Genomic DNA, 21698 nt, shown 5'->3' with positions numbered 1-21698 from the left:
TTCATTTCACTTGTTCTGTAGCCGTGTGATGGGGCCTGGAGGCTTTCCTTAATTGCTTGTTAGGTACACCAATGAGATACCAATTAAGCGTGGGCTTATGTAATTAGTTACATTAAGAAAACTAAAATATTCTACTAATGTTTTGAGAGGTGTTGATTGATTTTGTTTTTTGTATTTGTAAAAAAATACTCAAATCAATTTTTAAACAACAGAAATGCGAGAACATTTCAAAATATATTAATTTATCGTAAATCACAATATAGAAAATATAATAAAATTAATTCAGTAAAACTTTTCCTTTAATAGAGATAGGTAGAGCTTTGTAATTGACTGATAGTTGGAAAGAAAAACAAACATCCTTGTAATTGCATCCCGTCAGCACCTTGTGAGCACGGAACACGAAGACGGTTATAATATTATTAACATCGATTATAACTGCCCCAGATTTAGGGTAAACCTTTTTGGATATGTTTGATGTTACCCACATTGGTTACGATAGTTAATACATAAAACATATCGAAGACAATAAAATATGAATAATCAATTAGCATCATCTTTTTAACCCTCCGATTGGTCCGTACGCCATTACGTAGGTATATTCTTTAACAATTTGAATAAATATTAAAATATTAATATAACTCCTTTCGTAGCGTATCTAATTGAAAGCGAACTAAAGTGTGATTTGCTGGAAAATGCTAATATCGTATAAATTATAGATTGCAGTTACTATTATTATTCTATAGCTACAGAGATATAAAGTACTTTTCAAAAACAAATTTTTATTTTCATCTAAAATTTTATTTATATCACATGGAAGTGTTTATAGGCTTAAACTTATATATATTTTTATTTTATTTTAATATTAAATCAGACAACGCACAATCTAAACTAGTAGATCCATAAATTTGAATATCTATCTATAGAAGCAATGAAAGTTTGCACAGGAATTCCATATATGTAGGTAGGTAGATATAACGTATGTGTACACAAGAGAGTTCCTGAAATTTTCGCGGGAGCGAGAGATAACGGACACACGTGCAAGACTATAGAAAACTAGTTTATTCCAATATAACGTAATGAAAGAGCAACCGTATTTTGTTGAAATTATTACAGAATTGGACATCATCAGATGTGATTTTAAGGATAGGGTCAGAAGCACTTTATCGGTCATATTGCAGTTGTGATGTAAGACGAGATTACTTCGCCTTCTCTCAGGTTTAGATGTGATCATGTTTATACCATACCATAGATCTGTGATATATCTATGGTATGGTTGAAGATTTTTTTATAGTTTTATTTAATTAGAACTGTAAACTGTCTATATACATATAAACCCACTAGGATCTGTTTCCATCAGAAAGTTCCAACATTCTCTCATAATCTATATGTAAATTTTATTAATGGGGTTTATCGACAAGGGTACAAAAAAATTAGGTCTTGATTAGGTGTTTTCATTGTTTACCACGTAATGCGAGTGCATCCCAAACACGGAACGTAACCTATTTGTGACACACGTCAATTTAACCCGGTCATAGACATAAATATCTCCCACAGGCACTATTTATAACAACATTGTACAAAACTCACGTGTGTTGAGTGCCGGTGCCGGTTCAATATACACTGACAACCGTACAGCGACATGTTTCACTTCCATTTCAAAATGTTTAAATCTTTTAACGTTTTATTACATTGCAACATCTGGCGTCAGTATCCTTTGATTTTGTACATATTAATTTACAACATAATATACGGCGTATACTATGATATAATATTTTTATGTATCGACGAAAATTAAATTATATTTCCAAGTACATAACTTACAAAGTAAATTGAATATAAATCGTTCATTTGAATTGAAAGTACACAACCGGTTACTAATACATACTAGATATATTATCTAAAAAGTATATTTATCAAAGATTAAACTGAGAAATAATCCAAATAACTAAATACCTAAACATCGTAGAAAGTTTCAATAGCTATAACCCTACTCGATGTTTTGTTTATTCTATTATAATATGTTATTTGTCTTAGTTTACGGTTTGTTTAGCGTCAATTTAAAATTTAATACTTTAAATAAGGAACTTAAAAGCTAATTTTAATATTAACTTTTTATTTTTTAATTACTCATATATATATATATATAACTACAACGTTAAAAGGTAGTAATGGTAGAGTATTTTTTAAAAAGAAATAACTACACTCAATAAATAAATGTCTTATTTTACTTTATTCATTTCATCATAGAAACTTTAGTTAGGTATTACCGAATATTAAATTAGATAATAATATTATAGTACTATAACTGTACAATAGTTATACTTACGATACATAAATGATAATTATAGCAAATAATAGGTACTGCCGTATGCGTCTCGTATTACTATTATATATCACTCAACTGGCTAGTAATATAAGATGTAGAATTGATGTCCTAATTATACATACAAGTACACGTATATTCTATGTTCAAATATAGAAATTGCCGTAACTTTCACACACAATAAAGCAAATTAATATATAATTGTAGCTACAATTTTGCAGTCATGAATGTGAACCTGCCCCCGGTCAGACAAGTTTCGTTCGTTACCTAATACCGTTGCGTAAAGATTTGGACGAGTATTCACGTAGTGGTGAACGAATATGTTAATACGATGCGAAGTTCCCACACATTAACATATATCTATAGATACTCGTACACAGACGAGCTACGAATAGAACACGACACGCTTAATAGTGCAGTTTGGATGTAGTGTCTGTCACATTACATTTGTGCATAAATTAAGTACAAGGTTCTATCCCCTATCAGTCATTATTAATTCTTTGACATTAATAAATAAATGGCTTGATTCTAATAAATTGAAAATAAATATCGAAAAAACCAAATTAATGTATTTTAAACAGCGACTACATGATAGTGAAATTAAATTTGACATTAGTTACAATGGAAAAACTATTGACGAAACGACTACAACAAAGTTTTTGGGACTATACATTGACAATAAAATTAATTGGAAAACTCATATTGAGCATACATGTAAAAAATTAAGTCAATATGCATATGCTTTGTATATACTACGTAAAATTGTTAATATGGAAACAGTTTTATCGTCATATCATGCACATGTAGGTTCCTTATTGAGGTATGGCATACTGTTTTGGGGAAACTCTACTAATAAAGATATCGTTTTGAAATATCAAAAACGTTGCATACGGGCCATTTGTAATTTGCGAAGGCGGGACACATGCGTGCCACATTTTAAACAATTAAAATTATTGACAGTGCCTTGTTTGTATATTTATGAGTGTGCTAACTTTGTAAAAACAAATATTGATAAATTTAAATTTCGCACTAGAGCTCGGCATATTGATCAATTATGTGTAGTACCATCTAAAACAAAATTGATGAAGGACAGCATATTTTGTAAAGCTGTAATAATTTATAATAACTTACCAAAACATATACGAGGATTGACTGAGGTAAATGTTTTCAAAAAGAACCTTCATGATATATTAATAAATAAATGTTATTATAGCCTGGACGAATATATCAATGATAAAAATAAATAGTCATCATTTGTAAAAAATAATGTCTCATATAAATGTATTTTGTTTCACTGTATAATTTTAAATGTTATGTTTTGTATACTGTTAACTGTTCCATATATTGTACGCTTATATAGCAGGACATGGAGATACTATTTAACTCATGTAATACCTTAATTTAACCTATGATCCACAATAAAGTCTTTGTATTTGTATTTGTATTTGAAAAGTCTAATTTAGATTTACTATTTTTTTTATACACTAGATTTATTTTAATTTGCAGTTTGAATATTTATATGTCTTTCATTTTATATTTACGTAAATAAAGTCCTAGGTTCAATTGCCTGTTAGCCTAATTAAGGTTTATTTATTTTTATACTATCACTCCTATTCATTTCTAGTTTATCATAGAAATCAATAAAAAGTGATATCAACTATGAATAACATGAATACACTATGGCATCCATATCACGCACATTCGATGCAACTTGTGAAAACTTTTGTGTCAGAGGTTGTATTACATATCATATTTCATGTCAAGAAGTCTGTCACGATGGTATCAAAAATTACAATACTCTAAATATCAAATACTCAGTCCATTGTAGTGTTGTATAATTTATTATTATTGATAAAAGATAGACTTTCTGCAATCTCCTAATTTACGGAATTCTATTCGTGAATGCAGCTAAGCGAATATGCTCTTAACACGATTACACTAACATAAGACTATTCTTCCTCGTACTCTATGCTCTTTGTTTATTTGGTGTAACTGGACCTTTATGTACATTACAATATCAAACGCTAGATTGCGGAAAATAATACTAACAGGAAATAGAAAATATAAACATACAATAGGCATTATTTATTGCGATATCATACCTATTTAGTTGTTAGCGGTCGTAACAACTTTAGGGATAAATCATCATTTTTCTCTAAGTCCCCATCTTTTGCGCTACTGGACTTTCCGTAATATTCATATGTCAAACCAAAAATTTGTTACTAAAGTGCCTAACTCTGTTTTCTTATTGCTCTATACTCAAACACTATTAGTAAGACACAATAACGTACATACGAGTAAATACACATATTTCAATTATAAGGTTATTCGTTGTAAAGAAAAATGTAAAAAATATTTCTGAAAATAAATTACACTGTAATTAAATTTTAGAATGGAGAGATTATTTTCAGAACAGTATGTTCTCATATGTACATGTTCTATCCTACATATCCTATAAATATCTTAGACCTAATTCCTTATCCTTTCCAAATTCGCGTGAAATAGGTATTTTTATTATTACTGGTATTTTCCCGTTTTGTTTTTGGTAAAATATTCCAATATCGGGACGAATGCTACTAAAGAAGAAGAAGAAAAAGAAATTATAATCTCTGTTCATTTCTAAGAAACTCAGAGTGATGATTGATAGATTTTTATTCACCTAAAATAATTTAATAAATGATTAAACTGTTATAACGAAGTATAAAAAATAATTTAGTATTCAGTCTCCTAGAGTATTTAGTGTAAGAAAATAACATTGTAAAATAAATTTTACTTATCTTTGCAACATAAAGAACACCCTATTTTGTGTAAAAGATTATAAAGAGACATTATCACAGCTTTTGCATTTATAATAATACTTAGAATGTTTAGAAGGCATATAAATTTAATTTTGATACACCCAATATCAATATAATTTTTATGCACCCAAACAGGGTTCGTGTACTTACACTTCATAAGAACATTGTAATAACTTTATATTATTTACATGAATGCATTATAATAATAAATGAATCTAAAACTGTAAAATAACCCATATTCTACTTTTATTTTGTCGTTTCATAATAATAAGGTTCAGCCTCTATTCAAAAGTAAACTGTTACTCACGTACTCCATTACAGTTTTTAATATTACGCCCCAGTATAAAAGTCCTATTCCAATATATTTACTCTCCTTTCCTCATTGTAATCGAAGGCAGATAAGAGATTTTATCGACATTATACTGGCAATATTAGTTTCCATCGAAATTTATTTATTCTGGCCTGTTTCGTAGATACAAATATATTATTTGTATCTATTATTTGTACTTAAAAATAATAACAATAGAAATACCAACCATAGATTCCTATTCCTAAATGGGCAGACAGGGCAGAAATGTAGACTCATAGAAAATGACTCCTCAAAGATGCTTATAAGTTATTAAGTTTAATTTTTTTTTTTATTTTTATTAAACTTATTAAACTAATACTAACTCCATTAATCATAGACTTTACATTAAAGAACCTTCAGGCCAACTGGCCTGAATTCATCCTCAACTATTAGTGAGTTCCCTGTAATAAGATTTTTATTGAAAAAATTTTTGTTAAATCACAAAGGTGGCAAACTGTATGCTTGATACAACTCATTTAATGGTAAGTGTTACATATTCATATTTATATTAGTTATATAACTGGGCGATGTGAATTTATCAATTGTCGGAAACGACAAACAAATTTTAACAAAAAGGAGATAATGTGTAAAATAATTATTTTTCTATGTTATAGTGTGTAATTTTCGTAGTAAAATTTAAAGTTTATAAAAGTCCAACGTAATGATTTACATACGCTTAGACTACTCCACATAGCTGCGCCCACCACAGTTTATTACTATCCATGAAGCACTACTACTCGTATGTATTGGAAAAATGTTGGCCACACATGTTCATAAAATCTACAACCTGCAATTCTATAGTGAAAATTCAACTCTATTTAATCGCCGGTCTTTCGTAGTTCTTTATTTTATGTTTTTTAATAATTTATCTATATAGAGTTTAATTAATATTTGTATTTTTAAATAATTGAATATTTATATTTTTAAATAACACAACATTAACAAAAGAAATATCTAATATCAATTTATAAGCAAGTGTTTTCCTGCTCAAGTACAGGTATAATCAGCAACAATTCAATAACTTTATGTAGATTCGCTTTCGAGCAATGAGGCTTTTTAAAGATTGCAATTTATTCGTTTCTTTGTATTTATTTGTTCCTTTTTAGTTGAGCAAACCATCAATCCTACTCCTAAAAGTGTAATTTGAAAATTTATTATTCTATTACGTTTAAATGACTAATTTGAATGAAGTTATGATGAAAGAATGATTCTCGCCGCAAAGCTGCAATTACAACAAGTGGAATGTATAATATTTATATGGCATACTAATATAAAATGATTTTTAGTTTATAAAAATATTATCTGCAATATACAATTAAGATGAAAAAAACATAATAAACATTAAAACTGAAATAGTTTCTCTAAATGAATGGGTGTTCGTTCCAGATTTTTATGATAAACCTTATCTTTTTTTGGAAAAAGTTGTTTAAATTCTAAATATAAACAGACTTCTAATAATCTCTTACTAATTTAATCTACATAAACCTTTACAAAATACAATAATATTTTTTCTAGTGGCACTGGTGTTGGAGTATGCTGATATTATTAGCACTGGATAGTTCACAAGGCGAGAAGTATACCCTGGGATACTTAACTGGCTCGAAGCGGAGACCTGGCGACTACAGCTATTCAAGACCTGGACGAGTTATTTCCGGTAAGTTGCTAGAAAATAAATACATAAGTAAAAATTGTTTTAGATATATCTAGACAATTAAATAACATATTAACATATAAGATGGAGAAGGACATAGGCTACTTATATTCTGAGTTCCACGCATTTAACAAAAAAATATATAAAAACTTATTTAAAAAAGGATCAATACAGTTACAAAATTTACAAAGAATACAAAAGAGTCTGGTTAGCATTGAATAAAAGAATAAAGCCAAAAAGTTATCATAATGAGGCCTGAGTAGAAATAGTAATTTGTTTTATAAATGCAGTCATTCAAGTTTTTTTAACAACTTTGAACGAGGAAATATACTTGTCACGTAAATTGTCACTGAAACATTCGAATTCCATTTTAACCGACTTTAAAATGAGGACTCTAGTTCACTTAGGTACTTTTAATATTTTGTTTTTAAAGGTCTATATGTTTTCAAAAGCAAGCGGCCGGTTGTAAAACGAAAAGGCAAAATCTTGTGTAAAATGATTAAAATCGTATAACACCGACGCCAAATAATTGAAATAAGATCAGTTAGATGATGAACTGCCTATACATCTTACCCATTTATCTTGAAATTAATAAAAAGACAATATCTGTCACCTAAAAGTAGTCAGTCGAGAATATTAAGCTATGTTTAACTACCAACGCGATCTAGACCATAGTAATTAATTCTTGGCAGCACTTGGTGGTGATCGTGATGTTTTATCATTTAGTATGTTACGCCACATAATTATACATCTAACAAATTAATTACATATTTAATAATAGTCTCTCCTTATTTACAGGGGCGATATCAATGGCAGTAGAAGAAGTTAATGAAAAACTGCTAGGACCAATGGGGCATTCTTTAGACTTTGTCGTAGCTGAAACTTACGGTCAAGAAGAAGAATCTATAAAACAAGTACGTAGAATTTTACATTTATTATTTATCGCATCGAAAAAAAATTTCAATTATACAGTCAATTTCTTATAGAATTTTTTTATTTCAAGTAATATTAAATTCAAATTCATCTTTATTAAAATAGACTTCTTTAACTTTCACTTTTAAATCATCATTTTCATTAACCTACTGCAGGATTCTGAGAATTGTTATCCGCTAAGAAGAACTCGAAAAAAACTCAACAGTTACTCTTTTAGAACTCTGTTAATGTGTATGTATTTACATGTATTGTCTAAAATTACATAGTCATTCAAAAAATCCATGCATTGTCGATAATGTACATTTGTCATTCAAATTTATATTATTTACATACATATCTTTATTCTATTTCGTAGGGAAGGTGCGTCGTTTTTAATACTGTTAGTGGGTGTTAGTAAAAAAAAACCTGTTAAAAGGTTTTAATTTCGTTTAGTCCATTATAAAATGTAGGATGACTTTAAGGTGACACTTATAGATAGAAGTCATTTATATTTGAGAGTGTCAAATATAAATTACGTCTCAATATTTAATGTTTATATGTCATACTTTAAACATTCATCGACAAAACAGAAAAAAATGCACGAATCAAAAGATTGTTTAACTCTTTTCCCGGACTGTAAAATTATATCTTACGCAACGCGACACCCCTCATAACTGCTTTATACACTCTTATATTAAATGAGTGCTATTATATTGTAACTAAACAATATTTATAGAGACATCCTACATTTTAATATGGATCAAATGAAATTTAAACCATTTAATAGGTTCTTTTTACTAACACCCATTAATAGTATATATATTCCTAAATACTTGTATATGGGGGGAAGAGGATTGTTAGTAATGGGGTCAAATAGACCCCTTACTAGCAATATATCCTGTCACGTCGACCTCCACGTGGTTCCCCCTGGAAACCATTGTGAACAATTCTTGTTGAATTCGTCACGATGGGCTAACTGGCCTGCTTCATCCTCACCTATCATCTTTCACTGGTGCCCCTCCGGTGTATACCGATAGCGCGGGTGGGATTACCATTCCATTATCACCAATTAAATAAAATACTTGTATATACCTGTATACATACATAAGCACCTATATATACTCGTTTTATATATTATTAAGTACGTATTGTACACATACATATTTAACAATGTAATACGAGTATAATACTGTCAATAATAAATAAAAATTAGCCCTGCGTATACTTAATATACGTAATACCCACCGTGTTGAATACTTCGTTACGTATCTACGAATATGTCCACTAGCTAGTTAGTCATAGTAGCTTTATTGTTTATTTTTGTTCTCTCATTTTTATTCCTTTTACTAAAAATATAAGTACTCGTACGTATTCACAGCCGTCAATTGGATCATCAATGATTTAATAGATACTTACAACTATTTTTTTATTTCTATTAAATCACACTAATTTGAACCAATTTTCCAATCTTTATCTGAAAACTCATAGTTACTAGTTATATTATTAAATGTCGAAATCGATATTATATAAATAATCACAATAAATGCAAGTAAAATGAGTTTATAAAAACACGTTTTCCTATACATTATGCTAATCTTTAAACTTCATTCTGTATCAGCCAACTACCTACTTAGGTAAGTACTCGTCAAGACTAATCTAGCGAGGTTAATCATCATAACAACTTAAACATCATCATCAGATTGACTTACCTTATTATTACGTACGTTGTCATATATTCTAAAAATATGTTTGATATTAAATATGGAAGAAGCGAAAGAGGTTTGTTTGAATCGAAGCATTTGGCGTTCCATTGTTTCTGCCTACCCTAATGAGAGACAGGCGTGACAGATATGTATGTATGTATGTATGTTGGATATTGGTTACAAGAATGTATATAAAAATACTTAAACTATTAAGTAATAATTATAAATAGTTCCGTGTGATCCCGGCATACAATAGGCCACCCCTTCCTTTCCTGGGGGTGTCGTAAGGGGCGACTAAAGGAACTAATGGTAGAGGGATGGGCAGCATTGTTCCTCTTAAAACATCTCTAAAATCCTAACTGCTTATGAGGAAGGCTTGTGTTTAGCAGTGGACAGTTAACGGCTGAAATAAAATTAATGAAACTAATAAATAGCTAAATAAAAACCGATAGAAACATCCTAATTCTTTAATAACACCGAAACCGTATAAACAGATAAACGATTTATTACGACTCTCAATCCGATAAGACAGTAACGGTATGCGTGGTTAGCGCAAATTTTATGGGCCATAGACCGAAGTTTACAGTAGTCATAACTTCGTGGAACAGAATGGGAGCTTCATCCTGTGCATCTCGGCTCTTTCATAACAAATCTAAAATTAACTGTTCGATATGAAATCATATATCTATAATATAAGATTTTATAACGTGACACAAGATAAAGGATCTCTTGAAAATAGAGTCAGAGAGACAAACAGTTTGACTCTTAGCTAGGATTACGAGCACTTAACATTTGTTACCTTATTTACTCTTACTTTATCCCTCCTCGGAAGATAAGAAATTGTACTTTGTCATATTGATTTCCACATGGTCCCTTCCGGAAACCATCGTGGTTAATTTCTTATGAAAGCACCACTATAAGCCCTTGACCTAATTTTATCCTCCACTGCTATCTTGACATAGTATACTATAATATAAGTATCGACGGGTGCTCTATACTCATCCATATTCATCTATTGGAAAAAAAATTCCATGCTTTGCTTTTATTCTATCTCACCGTCGCAAAAAAATTATTCAAGCACATTTATATTATTATATTACCAATATTTAATTCATGCATATGTAATCCAGTCTAGATACTGCAATATGAAGAAAATAATAAATATATCCTTATATGAGTCCATAATAGATACATATATTCTATATATCTGTATACATCAATCATAATACAAAGGCTTATATAATCACATAACAGACATTTATAAAGCTTGAATAACTGTTACTATGGACATTTGATTCAAGGACGGCTATCAAATACGCTTATCAAATATCATTATTCGCAATTCATTGAAATAAGAACAACTTCATCGACTTTCGCTTTAAGTAATTTTATTTGATATGTGTGTAACCGGAATTTTATACCTAAAACATTTTTGTATCTTGTCTGTTACGTCAACTGTTTATCACTAGGTTAATATTTTTTTATAAATAAAAATAAATAAATAATTTTACGATTTTCATCCTTAAAGAGAATTCGGAAACATGTAAGAACTATTATTATTGTAGCGAATTCACTGAGTTTGGTATCATCTAGTAAACTATGATTATCGTCATGCAAAATAACATCTAGAATATTATTATTACCAGAGGGAGACTTTGTATAAAAGTCGATTGCTTGGGTACCTCTATCCCATTCGTGTTTCAACCGTGAAACAGCTGTGTGTGCATGGCTGTGTTTCGGTTTGAAGGGTGGGATATGGCGTGAATTTACAGAGGTACAGAGGAATAACATCTGAGTCCTCAGAATGGCAACGCATGGGGAGTATCATGGGCGAAACAGTATACTCTGTTATGTCCAGGTACCAGCTCATGTCTACAGGCGACGGTTATCACTTTGCGTCAGGTGGGCCGTCAGCTTGTTTGTCATTTTAAGTTGTATAAAAGAAAATATTATTTTCGTTATAGATAATATTACTATTTAAATATTAAAAATCAAATGTACTAATAATTTTCTATTTCTAACCTTACCAAATTAGTCTACATTTACATTTACAATCTCTTATAAAAATATCTATATCGCACACCTGTAATATCCCCGGTGTAACAAGTACTCATGGTCGATAATAGTCATCATTAAGTGAGCTACATACTCGTTTACCCCCTGTGTTACAAAAAAATGAATAACTTTCACACAATAACAAATATACACCCAAATTAATAACACCCTGCTTTTAAATTTCAGTTAAAAATTGCATTGTGAATAAGAACAATGGATATGAAATGCGCATGTAAGCAAATAATTCTCGAAACCAACTAATAGTGCAGTAGGGACTCATGAATTTCAGAATTCTAAAGATCAGCTATTATTTAACACGAGAGTAAATTTCGATTCTGGGTTTTATGACCATAATGGGTTTAATTCTACTCCTCCATTTCAATATAAATTTATTTTATTGAAATTACTTCTCGGTTTTAGAACAATATTTCATCACTTTATCAAAGTAGAGCACGGTAAAGCGTAGTAGATATACATAAATATAATATATAAAGTCTATCTACATATTGTATGTATGCAGGTAGTTGGCTATCAGTATTTTAGTGAACTGATCGATTTGATAGCATTAGATGGTATAGAAAGATTCATCTCGTTGATTCGAATGAAATCACGAGTTCAATCTTCAGTCGGCCCATATATAGTTTGTAACCCCAGATACCTAATTTCTAATTCTATTGATAATTAGAATTATTTAATTTATGTAGTTTCAGTATCAAACTCATATTTTAGAAAATGTAGAAGAATAAGGACGAAAAAAGAGTCCGTTTTCAATTCTGTTGGGTATTAGTTACTAGTTTTTACCCGCGACTTCGGCCGCGTGACTGTTATATGTTTACGGACCGGGATAAAAGTAATCTATATCATTCTCCATCTCATATAGTACGCATATATCAAATTTCGATATCAAAATGATACCTTCGCCAAATTTTAATAATTATTTTTTCACCAAAAGAATATTGTCACATTTTCATCTTATACTAACTACATCAAGACTAAAGTTAGTATTTACATAAAGATGCACAAGATATATAAATAAAACATATTTTGATAAAAAAAATCAATTGAACGAAATCTTGCTTTGTATTATTTGTAAACAACTTTTTAATAGCAATGTTAAAAATAACCATTAATAAAGGATTTAAATAACTTTTACGTTTATAATCAATGTTAATAATCAATATCGTCGCACTAAATAAAAGTAAAAGCAACAGTCTATGATTCAACACCTGCAATGGCTGAATATCATAATTATATCAGTATAATATCAGGCAAGTGCATTCTTGCTTGTGTACTCCAGAAATAATCCAATGTGCGACGGTGCGTTATTCCTAAGACTCTCGGTGACCTAGTAATGGCGGCCATCAGAAGCCACAGCACGTTCTACTGTAATTTACTCCATCTTATTAGTTAATTCACTTGCTTAATTACCGTCTATCCTTAAGTTCAAAGCAGTTAATAGTACTTGCTAACATTTAATAATTTGAGTTTTTATTCCACAAAATATTTCTGATCGGCCCTATATACATATAATATAGGGTAGTATAGGGCCTATACAAAAATATCAAAATTGGTTTAGGATTAGTGAACATATCGCGAAAATAAATAGATACAAAATTATTACACAATACACAACTATCGAATTTTATTATATAACTAAGTATAAAACGTATACTTGTATTTATAAATAACAGTAACAGTAACGTACATAACGTAACAGTACTTAAAAACATAGTACACACAGAGGATGTCTTATGTGACTGTTTGACAGATCTATGTCATTGTGCTTATTAATATCTACTCTTAACAACGAATCGAAATGATCACTTTAATAAATTCTAATGTAATAGGTAATATAGATAGGTTTACCACTTTCAAACATTACTAACTTTAACAAAGTTAATTGTCGTGTAAAATTATAAGTATTACTTCTTTATAGAAGATGTGTTTATTACCATACATAATTTTTACAAACGACGATTAATTCATGCATCAATTTAGTCAACCATCCGTTTGATCGTCAATTTATTCATTCGTTCATTCATCCATTCACGCTTCGACTCACAGTTCTTTCAGTCGTGATATTTATTCATTATAATTTATAATTCAGAAATTTAAACAACAATTACTTTTTCTGTCTCTACTTTTTTGTTCAGTTGATCCGGATACCAAACCTGAAACCAGGGACGTATTCCGATATTTAAAATCCAAATTACACGTCTGAATAAAGCTCGATCGAAGTAAAAGTATTTAAGTTTTTTATTGATTTTGATCTGAATTATGTTTGAGGTTTTGTTCAGTAGAAGTTGGCTGAATCTGTGACCGACGAACTATCAGTCGAAATATCGATTATATCCGTATTGTTCTACGATTTAGTTCTACTAAATACTAAAACTGAGCGGACTGAAAAATCTGTTCTGTTCTACTAGTAGAACAAAACAAACAAATATCTTAGTTTCCATATTGTAGTAGATCCCCATCTCAAATCCTAGACTGAACATCATCAGTGGTGCTGGATATGCCCATAATCCAGTACTACAAGGCAAGTTTTTGTCTAACTATTTCTATCCATTAAGTTTTGGTTATGTAAACGATATATTTGCCTAGGTATACGAAAAAATGTCTAAGTAATTAGTCTCTATGAGGTATAAGAGGTAAAGAAAATAAAGCAGATATATTAAGTTAAGCGAATGGCACTGTTATTGTTAAAAGTTTTATATAAAGTTTATGCTTATTAATAAGGTAAAAATAACCGGATTGACTTACGTGTATTTTTTTCGTTAATTCTCGACTGGTTTCGGAATCATGCAGGACCCATAATATGAGTCACACTTTGCTTCCCGCAAAAAGTGAAGAGTATGACTTTAGATATAAGGACAATTAATAATAACTATCGTGAATACGTAGTAATAAATATATAATTGATCAAGTATGAAAGTTCGTTACAACAGTATTTCAATTACTTAGCCCATTTTTAATCAAAGTATGGACATTTTTCTATAATCATTAAAATTACTCGTAAAATAGAATGATAATAGAAAATATTAACATTATTATGAAACTTTAATTTATAAAACAAACTATACTGCTCCTTAAACATGCAATAAACAGAGCCATTATTGTCTACTACAGTAATTTTTCTTACGACACAAGCAGGAAGCAAGGGACATAAATTTTTCCTCTTGCTGTTACACGTTATCCGTAAATGCGAACTTTTTATCAAGTCAAGAATATTTGTTAGGGTAATTGATGGTGTCTAAAGTTCTTTTAAGATATAAAGCAGGAAAAGAGGGCGTACGTAAGGGTACATAAAAAAAGCGGGCGCATCAGTCGTTGTCGGCCGCAGACGCGTATTCTTGTTATTATAAGCTCATAGTTAAGTAGATAAAACTTGGGAATTTGACTTACCACAAAGAAAATATTATATACGTACCTTTTCTTTATGATTCTTTTTCAATCAACTTCGAAATGATAAAAATATATATGAAAAAATATTTAACGGTCCAAAGTGAAGGTCTAATGACGACGATATTCAACTTTCAGAAATCTTTTCTTATTTTTGTATCTTTTATTTATCCCTTCAGTCACGTACGTGTATGTAGCATCTTCCTCTTCTATTATAATGAACATTCCGGATACACGCAAAATGTGTACAAAAGCAGCAAAATCTAGAAAGTTTGGCTATCTCATAGGCGATAGATACTTGATAAATGAAAAGCAGTACGTGCGTAACAAATAATGAACAGAACTCCTGAACTAGCGACAAATATTAGACACTTGAAGTCGATAAGTAATTCTCCATTATTATATTATGTATGTAGATATACATGTGTAATGTTCGTTGATTATAAAATAAATATTTGATTGTATAATTCCAAAAGAGGCCTCGGGGTACCCCATACTGTAAATGTTATTGCCTTGAATTATTGTGATTTTTATAAACTGATAGAATTAGGTACTTTAATACTAAAGACTAACAAATATTGTAAAACAGGATTTTTATATATTAAAGTATATTTCTTATATCCACACGTTAATCAATAATAAATAGTTTTTCCATTAATTTAATTTCTCCCCTAATATAACTCATAAAAAAACAAGAAAGATAGGATGTGGTCTGTATATAATTCCCTTGATATTTCTAAAGAAGGTTTCATGTTAACGTCCCGACTATGCAATATTTCAAAATTTCTAAATTACTTTGAACAGTGCATTAACTAACAATTTTCTACTATATTAGATTATAATAATTCTATTCTTAATTAATTCTATGTACATATTACATAAACGAGGGACTATAATAGAACGCAGTTACTTTACTGACAACTATAAATATGAAAGTCCCAGTAGACATCAAACTGGTAAACGGGAGTTCGTTTACGCTATATTACAGCAGACGTGAAACTTATTAATTTTTCTCCTCCATTTGGTAGGAGCTTGAGAGCTGATGTTTATTCATTTCCTTTGACTCTTCATTAGGTATGAGGCGCCTAAGGAAATAATACAAGGAAACTTCTGCATTCCACTGTTGATTGCGTTTATTGTTGGCAAAGGGGTTAACTGACAGAAAACCAATGAAGTTATTTCATTAGAGCTAGACACCATGATATTGTAGGGGTGAAATGCGCAAGGGTCTATTAAACATGAAGTTAAATGACACTTAACACGTAATTGAAGTCGTTTTCTGGACGTCTTGCAAATAATTAATGATAAATTCTTCACTTGACAAGAATTGAAATATTTGTAAGTCTTTATAAATCTGTAGTATATAATAAACATAACTACATTAGAGACAGAAACTTAACGAGAAAAAAATGTAGAACGATTGGACAAAATATGATGGAATAATTTTAAAATAATGCAATACAATAAAACTGTCATAAATAAGTACTTTAAATACCTTTTGTATCTATATATCATCAAAGGCCTTCTTTATAAAAGGAGGCTTCGCTAGTAGTTGCCTCACTTGGCAATAGGATTGGCAATCGCAATTAGGCTTTGATGTTTTAAGAAGGACTTTGCTGCCCATCAAACATAAAAAAGGGGTGGTCCATTCTATGCCGAGTACGTATTTAAGTCACACTTTACATACATATGTTTACGTACCTGTACATGTGCATTTTATCAAAATAGGTCGTACGTCCAACAGGTGGCAGCTTTGTGGGCAGCCAACGTGTCCGCGTTCATTGGCCCGCAAGAGACATGTGTCCACGAAGGTCGGATGGCGGCTGCTTTTAACTTGCCTATGATCAGCTACGTAAGTTATTTTGAGTATTAAATTTATTTATTTTAGATTTCAAAGAACAGTACATTTATTTTTGTTACAGTCAACAATTTCTGATAATGCTTGTATATGTCACAAACAATCAATAAATAAGATGTGGACAGATGATTTAATGCACGTTTTTTTCAATTCAAAGAAAGTATCTTAATAAATAGAAATACTAATGGTTTATTCCTCTCATAAAAACTTGTAACTAAATAGGTTACAATTAATTATTGGAGGGATTGTGAGAGTTGAGGCCCAAACTAGGTTGTTTTTTTATTGGATGAAAATGGAGTGGTAACCCCGCCTGCGCTAATGGGATACGCTGATGGGGCACCAGTGAAGGGTGATCGATGAGGATGAAAACAGGCCAGTTGCCCATCATGATTAATTCATCAGGAATTAATCATGATAGTTTCCAGGGGAACCGCGAGGAGGTCGACCTGGTTGAGTATATTGCTAGAAATGGGACTCTCAGTCTCCATTACTAACAATCCCTTTTCCCCCCTACCAAACTAATTTATGAAGCCTATATATATCACGAATATCAGGCTTTACCACTTATATTTACTTTCTGTAATAAATAAATCTTGTAATAAAAGCTGGGGTAATTAATATAATGCTAATTGTAAATATTTTAATGTTGATAAGATTGTGGACATAGATCTACTAGATTTTTATGCAAATACATATATCAAGATACTACCTATATAAAATATAAATATTTTTTTATAACTTAACTATAAATTGCTATGAAAGATGTATCTGTGCGTGAATGTGGCGTGATTGTATGCATAGTGGTGCGAGTTTATATGTTTTATTGTGTGTATTTGTAAATAATTTGTGTGTTTGTAAGAAATTATAAAATACATAAAAATATTACGAAAAACATAAAAAAAATATAAGCTTTTATATCTATAAAGACATTTATTGAGTTGATATTTTTACTATATAATCCATATTCATAATTCAAATTAACAAAGTCGCCATCGTTATAAGAAAAACTTTGCGCTGCGGCGTCGCTGCGTTAACTGTTTTCTCGTTATCTTTAGAATTTCCATTTTTAAACAACTAATTGCAATTCTATTCGTTTTATAGTCACATTTTTGTATTCAATATATATTATTATCCATTATAAAACTACTTATTTATATTTCGATGACAAAATCAGTAACCTTATAACACTTTTAAGTTTTTGTAATATCTCACTTTTAACAACCTAAACTAATATTACCATGTATTTAAATAGTTTTGTTGTTAAAATTTGTTCTACAGTATTGCAGAGATGTGGCCAGTTCAAACAAGAGGGTGTACGCTACGTTCGCGCGGACGCGACCCTCGGACATCGACATTTCGCGATCAGTCCTCGCCGTGCTCACGCATTTCAATTTCAAGCATGTAAACTTATTTATCCTAATACTTTCCTCTTTTTATTTATGTAGACAACTTTTTCTATATTATCAATTGTATTATATAACACATTGTACTGAAATTTCATTTAAATTGTACTTAGGTTTATACCTACAGCGTGAAATTTTTTTTGTATCCTTTAGAAATATATATATCAATTCTACAGTTATTACATTTTTCCATTACTACTTTAAAATATTTTATCTTTAAAAAAAAATAAAAGTAAAAAAAGAACAAAAATTTTGGATAGTATGATGGATTTATATTTTTTATCGTTTTTCGACCCATCTGTCTAGATTTAATTAGAAATATTCTAATAAAAACTATATTGTGAAAAAGTTTAGATTCACTGATGTTTTGTAAGGATGCAATAGCTGATCGAAATTATAACAAATACGTTCTCATTACTTCTCCATCGCAAAGTAAACGAAAAATAAGTTTAGGATTTTAAACAAATCTGTTGTAACAAATCTATGTTAGTATTATTATATATAAGCAGGTATTATAGTGCAAGCAATAAAAGGTATACCGAATGAATACAATCAATAACTAAGTAAATAAGAAAAAATCAATAACTAGGTCCATATATGGTACTTACGAGAGATTAAAAATCTAGATAGCTAGTTTAGTAGTTAAAAATAAATAGTATATAAATCTAAGGTATAAATATATAGATACACTCAATCACTTAGACACGAAATTAAAATTTTCGTTCAGCAACATTTCAAATACAAGTCTATAACTAAAATGCTTATGGCCTTCACAAAACTAATTAATAATAATTAACTTAACATTTCAACATTTACAAGAACGCTGTTATTTACAATACCTACATAATCCATACTACAATGACAAATAGCTCTATGTACTACTGAATTGGCTTGTTTAACCACTTAAGAAATTAAATATTATAGAAATTATATATTTTTTTAATAAATAAAATCTAAATGCCTTTATACAGTGTTTAAAGATATAACTAATAAAAATTTATTATTAGTTTTATAGCATCAATAAAATTTGGATTGGTTGTTGATTCGTCGACTTAAACCGCGTACTAAATCGAAATGCTCCCGCATAAAATACATAGGAAATTGAAAGTTTGAGTATTATTTCTTCCGCTATATAAATATCTCCTCACGGATATTACACGAGCAGGTTACAAATTTTAAAGTGCAAGGTCTTATTAGAAAGGTTATCTAACCTTTACACCTATCTATATTATTTGCAGATAGCAGTAGTCTACCTCAAAGCACCAAATCATGATTTCTCTCGATTAGCCCTTGCTATTATGTCAGCGGCAACAGAGAGGCAAATATCAGTACGCAAAGTACAAGTCTACAGACAGCCTTATTACAACGAAAATAGAAGAGAAAACTTCACGCGTAATCCCTTCTTGGACATTGTTAGAGAGACTTATAAAGACACTAGAAGTAAGTACCGCGTATAGTAATACTCTAAGCATAAATAATTTGGATAGGAGTGACACTCATATAAAGTAATGCCTCGTACTTACGCGATAGATAGGACAGAGCGATAACCGCGTAAGTCCAATTCGCGTAATAACTCATAGCAATACATAAATTATTATACTCCGAGTACAACTATATACGTATTTCTATGAGTTCCTAACTAAACATCTATTTCGCGGGACACGTTCAATTATGCACCTTAACAATAGTATGAGTGGAGTGAATTATCTAAAATTCTCTGGCGTTCAAACAATTAAATTAACGAGATTGCAAAATGGGGTAACTCCGGTCTGCGTAAATCATGGTAGCGTAAGTTAAGGTATTACTGTATTTTTCTTTGTGAGTGTTTCGATGCCGACAAAAAGCAACCCAGTTCCACTCACTCAAATAGGGTTGTCACAAATTTATACTCAATTAATAACACAGAATGTCACTTCTACCCAGTATTTATTATGTTAATGCCATGTTTTTTGTCTGTATTTTACATATAATTAAATAACATCATATAAAATTATTAACTAAATTTATATGAAACAAGAATATGGAAAGAATATTTTTTTGTATAAATACGAGTATTTTCCTGGCTCTGATGTTTAGTTATTGCTGAGATAGTCTGTAATAGCCTATCATTCATCAGGGATATAATTATTGAGAACAGCTACTTAGCAAAGATATTGAACTTTCTTTAGTTCTTGTTCAATCTTCGCTGCTAAGTATATCTATCAATCTAACTTCACGCCAAGTTCCTTGTGTGGTAGGATAGATTTATATGCATTTCTTGCTTGCGATTGCTTTCATTATGAGTATTATTTTCTAAGTACATTCACTATCATTTCCAATTTTTTAAAGTAATTAAAAAGTAAAAATTTCCAAAATCATCATCATTAAATTCTTGTTCCAGTCTATGTTTCCGTGGGATATTATCACGATCACATCGGTCTGATGCTGGCCTTGGATGCCATGCAGCTATTAGATTCAGGTATGTAAGTATATTATACATAGAATTATTTTATTAAATTTTAATAGTCCTTTTTTTATTATTACTGTTATTATAAAAAATGTTAACAAAAATGTTTGTTTTACACATTTAAACAACATTTTAACAATAGACTAATTAAACATAATGATCATCGGTATCTAGTCGAATTAAATATAATCAATGATAACAGTATCCCTCTTCAAACTAAATGAATATAAAAAGGGAAGTAATGAACGTTATGAACAAAAAAAGAAAAACCTTGATCATATCGGACAGAAATATTCAATAGCATAAGTATGATATACTTATGTCTATATTAGCAGATACTTATCCCTCTCTGCCTGTCGTTTATGACTGACAATGAGACAGTGATTTACTTTTGATTAATGAATTTATTTTAGCCGATTATGTATGTATAAATCATGAATGAATGGGTATACTTTATTTGCATAATAGAATATAGGTAATAAGCAAGACCATTAATAAATGTAACGATACACTTTTATAAGTACAGTAAAGCAGTCTTATTGCTGAAAGTAATCTTTTCAAGGTAAATTTTTAGCTTATGCTATATCCCAACGTTCCATTTTGCAATGACTTTTTGAAAAGAATCGTAAAAATCTATTGTCTTCCCTAATTCATGATGCTTTTCAAATAACAAATAGGTATCAGGCATTATAGACGTGAGCATATTTATCTTTATATTATTCTAAAATAATTATGTGATAATGACTATGAAATGAACAGATGCCAACAAAACAGAAACATTTTTTTAATCATATTTCA

At 30.0% G+C, this 21698-nt stretch overlaps 1 protein-coding gene across 1 annotated transcript in view; it reads left to right on the top strand.

The window, feature by feature from the left end:
• The window catches only part of LOC113517406 (guanylate cyclase 32E), a 55753-nt gene that overhangs the window by 5022 nt on the left and 29033 nt on the right, over window positions 1–21698 (top strand). Inside the window, 6 exon segments of the mRNA XM_052894612.1 lie at window positions 6986–7124; window positions 7920–8035; window positions 16938–17045; window positions 18330–18452; window positions 19693–19894; window positions 20835–20912. Coding sequence (XP_052750572.1) covers window positions 6986–7124; window positions 7920–8035; window positions 16938–17045; window positions 18330–18452; window positions 19693–19894; window positions 20835–20912 — 766 coding nt within the window.

This window comes from Galleria mellonella, unplaced genomic scaffold (genome assembly GCF_026898425.1).
Source record: "Galleria mellonella isolate WM207_F2 unplaced genomic scaffold, CSIRO_AGI_GalMel_v1 utg223, whole genome shotgun sequence".
NCBI classification, from domain to species: domain Eukaryota; kingdom Metazoa; phylum Arthropoda; class Insecta; order Lepidoptera; family Pyralidae; genus Galleria; species Galleria mellonella.
This window is presented reverse-complemented; position numbering and strand designations above follow the sequence as displayed.